The sequence below is a fragment of the Myotis davidii genome, unplaced genomic scaffold (genome assembly GCF_000327345.1).
Source record: "Myotis davidii unplaced genomic scaffold, ASM32734v1 scaffold1115, whole genome shotgun sequence".
NCBI lineage: Eukaryota > Metazoa > Chordata > Mammalia > Chiroptera > Vespertilionidae > Myotis > Myotis davidii.
This window is the reverse complement of record NW_006287910.1, coordinates 2,682,523-2,690,488: the sequence shown is the minus strand read 5'-3', so window position 1 is coordinate 2,690,488 and position 7,966 is coordinate 2,682,523. Positions and strand designations below refer to the sequence as shown.

The 7,966-nt window shown below is 51.3% G+C and overlaps 1 protein-coding gene across 1 annotated transcript in view; it reads right to left on the bottom strand.

Annotated features, from left to right (window-relative positions):
* The window catches only part of XYLT1 (xylosyltransferase I), a 222,576-nt gene that overhangs the window by 17,242 nt on the left and 197,368 nt on the right, over positions 1-7,966 (bottom strand). Inside the window, exons 8-11 of the mRNA XM_015561297.1 lie at positions 5,912-5,924; positions 5,183-5,280; positions 4,924-5,120; positions 1,007-1,274 (exon numbers count right to left, since the gene is read on the bottom strand). Coding sequence (XP_015416783.1) covers positions 1,007-1,274; positions 4,924-5,120; positions 5,183-5,280; positions 5,912-5,924 — 576 coding nt within the window. The remainder of the gene's footprint in view (positions 1-1,006; positions 1,275-4,923; positions 5,121-5,182; positions 5,281-5,911; positions 5,925-7,966) is intronic.

Sequence of the window (7,966 nt, the reverse complement as noted above, 5' to 3'; positions counted from 1 at the left end):
CTGCACCTGCTAGTGGCAGGTGAGGTGGATGATTCTCAGGGGTACCCAAGCGCTTTAAACAATAGTTCTGCATCTTGCTGATGCCTTTGGTCATATGTTTAGGTGTGGTAATGATAACATGGTTATGTGTGAAAATGGAGTCTTTCTTTTCAGAGACATACATTAAAATATTTATGGCTGAGGTGATGTGATGTAAGGGATGTGCCTCCATCAGACCGATCTGGGAGGAGGGGCCGTGACACGGGACTGGCCCGGAGCTGGTCATGGGAGAGCTGGGTGGTGGGAGCATGGGGTTTCACTCTCTTCTCTATTTTGAATATATTTGACATTTTCCACAATAAAAAAAAAAGTTCTGTATTTCCATGGTTACCTTCCATTTAAGACAAATACAACTATGTAATAGGATGACATAGAGCTTCCCTTTAAAATACCACATATGCTTAACATAAAAGAATGAGCCCACTGGAAGGAAATAATTGGGTAAGCATTAGATCTGATACTCGGAAAAAGTAAAATTCTGCTGATGGCTTAGACCCATGGTCGGCAAACTGTGGCTCACGAGCCACATGCGGCTCTTTGGCCCCTTGAGTGTGTAGCCTGCGTTTAAAATAGCGGTTCTCAACCTGTGGGTCGCGACCCCTTTGGGGGTTGAACGACCCTTTCACAGGGGTCGCCTAAGACCATCGGAAAAACACATAGATAATTACATATTGTTTACAGCAGCAACATTACAGTTATGAAGTAGCAACGAAAATAATTTTATGGTTGGGGGTCACCACAACACAAGGAACTGTATTAAAGGGTCGCGACATTAGGAAGGTTGAGAACCAGTGGCTTAGACAGTGTGGAGGGTAGACAGGACATGCTCTAAGCGCCAGGATGGTTGTGTAGGTGCTTTTTAGGCAAAGGACGCGAGGGAGAAGCACGCAGCCCCTAACAGAGGAAGGTCTGCACCCTCCTCCCTGGCCCCCTCCCTGTCCCTCCGCCACTTGCCAACCTGGCTCACCTGCAGCTGTTCTCCCCGTCAGTGTGCAGTGACGTCTCAGCCCGACGGAGGCCCAGGCGGGCGAAGGAGTGGTATAAGGTGAGCGTCACGTCACTGAGGCTGTGGATGCCATCAGGCTCATCATAGACGTTCTCCCAGTAGGAGCGGAGCCCAGGGGTGCCTGCGGGGTAGTTCCCGTACAGGTAATAGTCCAGCTGCCCGATGATCTCCTGGTTCACCACGGCTTCGAACTTTCGGGCAAAGAAGGTGGGCCGGGCTGTCTGCTGTGCTCAAGGAATAAAAAGATTAGCGTCAGCAGGTAGGATGGGTGTGGGGAGGCGGGAGTAGGGCTCTGCAGCCCGCCTGCCTGCCTCTGTTCTCGGTGTCCTCTTCTGTTAAATGAAGACAATACTAAGGGTGTTAGGATGGAATGAGTTAATGTTGGTAAGGCATTTGGAGCAACAATGGGCGCCTGGGAAGCATCATGTTTGTTAAATAAATCACACCCCAGTGTTCACAGCTGGGATGGGTCTCCAAAATCATTTAACTGAAGGTCTAGGGCAAATACAGCCTACAGATATATTTTAATTGTCCAGCAGAGTGTTTTAAAATTGAATTAGCTGGCAATATTTAAAAAGTAGAAGACTTCACAGAAACAATTCTTGGCTTCCCTGTAAACAGAAATAGATCCAGCAACCCCAGGCCCCTGTTTCTGCATGGTAAGAACTGCTTAAAGCTGGAAAGCAGCTGTCCCGTTAGACGGGCATGGCTTCTTCCGCTCACCACAGTCCCCACCACTCCCTATCGTCTCCTGGGCATAACAGCAGAGGCAGCATCTCCAGAGATGAGGTTTAGGAATCTGAATCCAGAAATGCTCCCCTGGTGGTTATGATGCAGAATTTGAAGACCATTTATGTAGGCCAAATTTTCAAGGAGATTGAGGCCCAGCAAGGAACAGAGGCTGATCAAAGGTCACATAGCAAGGTAATGACAGAGTCAGGATTAAAACCCAGGGTCCAGGATTAAAGAAATAAACTACTGAGTACCTGTTACCTATCAAATCTTATACTATGGTCTGGGTGGGGATCAACCAATTTTTTTTCAGTAAAGGGCCAGATAATAATTATTTCTAGCTTTGTAAGTATTCAACGCTGCACTTGTAGGGTGAAGGTAGCCATGGGCATAATAGCAGGTGAATGGGTGTTACAAAAGAACTTACAAAAGCAGGCAGTGGGCTGGATTTGACCCAGATTGGTTTGCTGACCCCTGTCTAGGGCTATGGAAACAATTCAAACATAGCCACTCCCTTGAGGAGCTTATGGTCTAAGTGTTATTATTGAGCTAAGTTTGGGTCTAGCACTGTTTTTGCTGTTGTGAATAAACAATCATGGCAATAATTACCAAGCACTGCAGTTATGTCATCACCTCAAATCCCCCAACAACTCTGCAAAGTGGGTATTCCGATTCCCATTTTACAGATGTGGAAACTGAGCTCAGGGAGGGGCAGTGATACGTACAAACTCACACAGTCATAAGATTTGAACCTGAATCTGATGCTCCTCAAACCCAAGCTCTTTCTACGGCACCATCCTGGGACCCCGCTGCTAACTGAGTAAACTGGATGCTCCTGATCACAAAACCCTGTTGTATTATTCTGAACATCCCATCACTTCTCTGCATCATGAACCCTTGGGACATCCTGCCTCTGTGGCCAGGTCAGTTCAAATCCTCACTCTGCTACTTTCTAGCTGTATATGCCTCTGGGCAAGTCACCCAGGACCTCAGCTTCCTCATCCTTAAAATGGGTATAATATGGGTACTTAGCACAGAGTGTGGCACACAGCGTTAGCGCTATTACTATGTGACCATTATCACACCCCTCCCATCCCCCTGGCCTGAGCCTGCTTCCAGGGGCTTCTAAGTCTTGGTTTTCTGGGGGCAGAAAATCGAATTCAGTGGCAGGGCAGCCTTCTTTCCTCACCCACGATTCTTTGATCATAGCTGGATTTTCTAAAAGGGCATGTTTCTATATTTATCATCCTCTTCCTTGGAGTTCTTTGAACAAGAACTCCGAGTTCCTTATAGGCAGCAATTTCTTGATTCTAGATGTTGGGGGATCTTCTTGATCTCTATTTGCTGTGGAAGAAAGAGCTGTGTCTGTGCTGGTCAGTCTTTATCAGAGACCGCGGTCCGCGGGATGCTGGGCCTGGAGTACAGACGCTGCCGCTCGAGAGCAAGCAGGCTGGGAGGGCGCGCTCCCCGGAACCACCACGGACTTTATCTGCATGAGGAGGTCCTCTGTGTGAGGACAACGACGGGTCCTCTAAAAAGGGGATTCTTTTTTTCCTTTTGAACAGGTCAAATATTCCCCCTGCAGCCCTCCTGCTGCTCAGCAAATCCTTTCTACATGGACAATGGAGCGAAAATGTCACCCAAGTTTATGCCCAAATTAACATGGGCTTGGGGAGGTCCCCGGGTAGCTCTCAATCTGCCACCAAAAAAATAAATAAATAAAAAGGTCTAGAAAAATACTATTGCAGCAACCACTTACAGAGGCGAAAGACATTAGGTGGGGACCTTGAGGGAATGGAAACCTTGAGGGGTGAAACCTGCTGTGTATGCTGCACCTGTGCAGACACAAAGCCAGGAAGGCAGCGGGGGTGGGTGCAAAAAGCCGGGGGCTGGACCCGGGAACACCTGGGTGGGACCTTCAGCCCTACCACTCCTTACGTGTGTCTGTGGACAAGTAAGTTTGCCCATCGGTGCCTCAATTTCCCCACCTGCACAATGGGGATGATGCCTACCCCAGGGAAGCCAATGAAATGCCTACGGGGGGCCTGGCACACAGCCTGGGAGAGAGCAGATCCCACCTCCGGTGCCCAAACGTATAGAGCCTCCCAGCCCCCTGGGGATCTCGTTCTCTTGCACATTCTGATTCAGCAGGTCTGAAGCCGCACACTACGCAATGCATTTCTAACCCTCTCCCGGGCGACGCTGATGCTGCGGGTCCAGGACCACACACCGAGGAGCCAGGCTAGAGACTGAAGCCCCATACGGGCAGCGGCTCAGTTATGTGCCAGTGAGTCAGCAGGGGCCCCTCAGTTACTGCCGTCCCCACTCTCCCTCTGGGTTAGCGGTTTGGGCAGCAGCATACCATCTCCACGTGATAGCTCCAGTGACCTCAGAGTGACGTGTTTGACCATTTTGTAGCCTCCTGTGTGTACCTTCTGCAGCTGGGGTCCAGCATGGTGAGCAGGAGGGTGCTCACACAGGATGGAAACGGTGCCATTCGGGATGGGTCTGGGGGCTCAAGGGAAGCAGACGGAGCATGTATCGCCCCCTGCCTCTGCTCTCCCCACCACTGTAAGGGAGGCCATGCAGGGATACCTGTGAGGACAGTAACGCTTCTGCCTCCCGCTACTCCTTCCGGTTCACAGATTGTGCTGTTTTCCAAACCTGGCTGCTCATCAGAACTTCCCCGAAGTGTAATCTATTAAACATTCCTGGAGGTTAGGGTGCTCACACAGGATGGAAACGGTGCCATTCGGGATGGGTCTGGGGGCTCAAGGGAAGCAGACGGAGCATGTATCGCCCCCTGCCTCTGCTCTCCCCACCACTGTAAGGGAGGCCATGCAGGGATACCTGTGAGGACAGTAACGCTTCTGCCTCCCGCTACTCCTTCCAGTTCACAGATTGTGCTGGTTTCCAAACCTGGCTGCTCATCAGAACTTCCCCGAGGTGTAATCTATTAAACATTCCTGGACCTCACTGGAGGTTAGTGGTTTGCCCCCAGTGCTGTGTGGCGATGCCTGAAGACATTTCTGGTTGTCACACTGCAGTGTGCTGCCCGCAGCCAGTGGGTAGGGCCAGGTATGCTGCTCAATGGCCTGCAGTGCACAGGACAGCCCACAGCATGGGCTATCCAGCCACAGTGTTACTGGTGCTGAGGGTGACACTCTGCCCCAGATCACAGTCCACGATGTGCTTGTACTGGCACTTGCAGCCCAGCTTGCGGTTCCAGTTGGTGATGCGCAGGTTGTTGTCCACCATGGTGTCGCAGTGGGGGCTGTTCTCCAGGACCGTGTGGAAGAAGGACTGCAGGGGAGAGAGGGACCAGCCTGAGACCACTTCCTGCCTCCCTCGAATGGGCCGGGTGAGGTCCTTGCCTGGGACCCCCTGCCTGCGAAGGGGCTCTACTTGCAGCCCAGCTTGCGGTTCCAGTTGGTGATGCGCAGGTTGTTGTCCACCATGGTGTCGCAGTGGGGGCTGTTCTCCAGGACCGTGTGGAAGAAGGACTGCAGGGGAGAGAGGGACCAGCCTGAGACCACTTCCTGCCTCCCTCGAATGGGCCGGGTGAGGTCCTTGCCTGGGACCCCCTGCCTGCGAAGGGGCTCTCTCGGAAACTCATCTGTTCTTTCGGTCTGGTCCTACTCAGTGCACTGGATGTTTCTCACAGACTGGCTGAATTCTGCTCAGAAGTCTAATGTCCTGAGTGTTCCTCTAATGATCTTGCCCCAGCAGTCTAAAGCCCGATTTCAAGATATCTCTTATCAACCAGGAAATCTTCTGTCTGCTCAGCAGACAGGAAAAGCTCCTCGGGATATGTCAACACATGGGGACCAGAGGAAAACCTGGGGACAATTATTCAGAAAACCTGGGGCCCTTAGGCTCTTGCTTTGCAAACAGCCAGGAGTGAGAACAAAGGGATTCAGCTCTGAAATATCTTGAGAAGAAAGACCAGTGCTCTGGAATTTCACCCCTGGGTAAAGGAGGTCAGATTCATGGGTGCATCGGGCCCCAGGGAGCCCTCCTGACTTAGCTGCTGGAGTAGGTGACAACACAGGCAGGTGAAGGGTGGGGCTGCCTGCTGTCCATGGTGCTGAACCAGGCACCATTGCTTCCCCCAAATCCTGACTCTTGACCCACCTCTCCTAGGAACCTGCAAAAGAGGCAATGTTGAGAGTGAAAAGAGAGACTGGACAGGAGAGATATGATTAGAGATGCAGAGAGACAGAGACTGAAAGACTGAGAGAGAGAGACAGGGAAGGAAGAAGAGAGAGAGAGAGAGAGAGAGAGAGAAGAGAGGAGAGGAGAGGGGAGGGAGAGAGAGAAGGGAAGGTAAGACGGAAATGCTGGAATGGAGGAGGGGCTCTAACAGGGACCCGGAGTGTCACGTGCCTGCGTGTACTGGGACAGGGATGGGACAGAGAGACAGTTCCAGGATCAGCATCTTGATGAAAAGAAACAAAGCCTCCAACAGTCTCTTCTCAAAGTGCGGGTGGGCACAAAGGCTCCACTCCCCCTCCGCCCCCGGCTGACCTTCCTGTGATGCTAAATGACATGTCTGTGAACCTGGGTTTTAAGCTTGAGTTGTCTCCAAGCCCACAGAGGCCCATATTCTCCATCAAACAGTGGAGAAAAGCACCCAATTACCAGCTGCCCTGTGTCCTTTCATAATGATACCGAAAGTCTCCTCAAGATAATGGATGAGGAGGTTATCGGAATTGAGAGAAAAGGTGGTGTTTTGCTGAAATAGGATTAAAAGCTGATTACTTAACATGTGTGCAGAATAGCAAAACCTGGCCCGGTGACAAGAAGCCCATCATCTCTCTGGAGTGAAGCGGGCAGCCGGCCCTACCCAGAGCTTGCCACCGCCCCAGATGTTGGTGAGAAACATGGAAACCATCAGATGAGATGCCCTGTCTTGTCTGGACTAGAAACACAGAACCCCAGTGGTGCCGAGAGGGGGCACAGGCTGGAAGGAATGGTGGGCCACTCGTGGGAGAAGTCATGGGCTCCGTGGAAACAGAACCAGCTCTGGAGTTTTCTGAAGGAGGAAATTAGGAGCTGGAGGTCAGGGAGCTTAACCTGGACTCTCCTAGCCTGGGTTTCAGAACAGCCGGCAGTCTTCCACAACAGGGCTTCTAAAATGGGCTGGATGTCTGTGTCACCCCAACATTCAAAGGTGGAAATCGTAACCCCCAATGTGATAATGTTACAAGGTGGGGCCTTTGGAAGCTGATTAGGAGATGAGGGTGGAGCCCTCATGAATGGGGATTAGTGCCCTTATAAAGGAGCCCAGAAAGATCCCTAATCCCTTTGGTCCCGTGAGAAGACAGTGAGAACTGTCCGTAGGCAGTCTGCGACCCGGAAGAGGGCCCTCCCCCGATCATACTGGCCCTCTACCTGGGCCACCTCACCTCCAGAACGGTGAGAAGTACATTTCTGTTGTCTGTAAGCCACCTACCCTATCGTATTTTGCAGCCCAAACTAAGTCAGCTTCCCACCCTGGGGTCTGAAAAGTGGTGACGGACTCCCCAGAGCTTTTCAAATACTTCCGAAAGCCACGGGAAGTGCTGAGTCCCAGGCACGTGGCCATGAGGGCTGTCAGTGCAGGGATTCCTGTCTGTCAGGAATTGAAAGGACAATATTCACAATCAGAAGAGGGAATCTTGGTTGAGAAAGCCGTTACAGGACTGGTGACTGCAGCGCTGATGTGGGTGTGTCCTGAAAGGGCCGGCCTGCACAGATGTGCGGATTCCACTCTGCTCCACTCTGGTGTGAGGGGCTGCCATCAACATAACAGGTCAACACTCAGAGGCTTGTCATTTTTTAAATAACAGTTTTCTAGAAAATGGCAGTAAGTGCCTCATTCTATATAAAATTAGTATGTGATTATTTTAGGAGCCATGCAAGCCAAGTGTCTTAAGAAAGGGATGCCTTTTCCACTTTGCATGAAGACACTGTGGACTGCTGGTGGCAGCACTGTGCTGTGTCCATAGACTGGAGGGGACCAGGGTCCCTGCCATGGCAACTAGGTCCCTGGCAGTCAATGCCGCTCTCCATCCTCATCTGGTTGTTTGGAGGGCTCTGTATTGGATTCAGCATTGCTTTACCAAAAATTCAGAAAAAATTCAGCATCCGCTTTGCTGTAAATGCCAGAGCCAGCCCCGGCCGTTCTGGGGGATTTTTTTTGGGGCA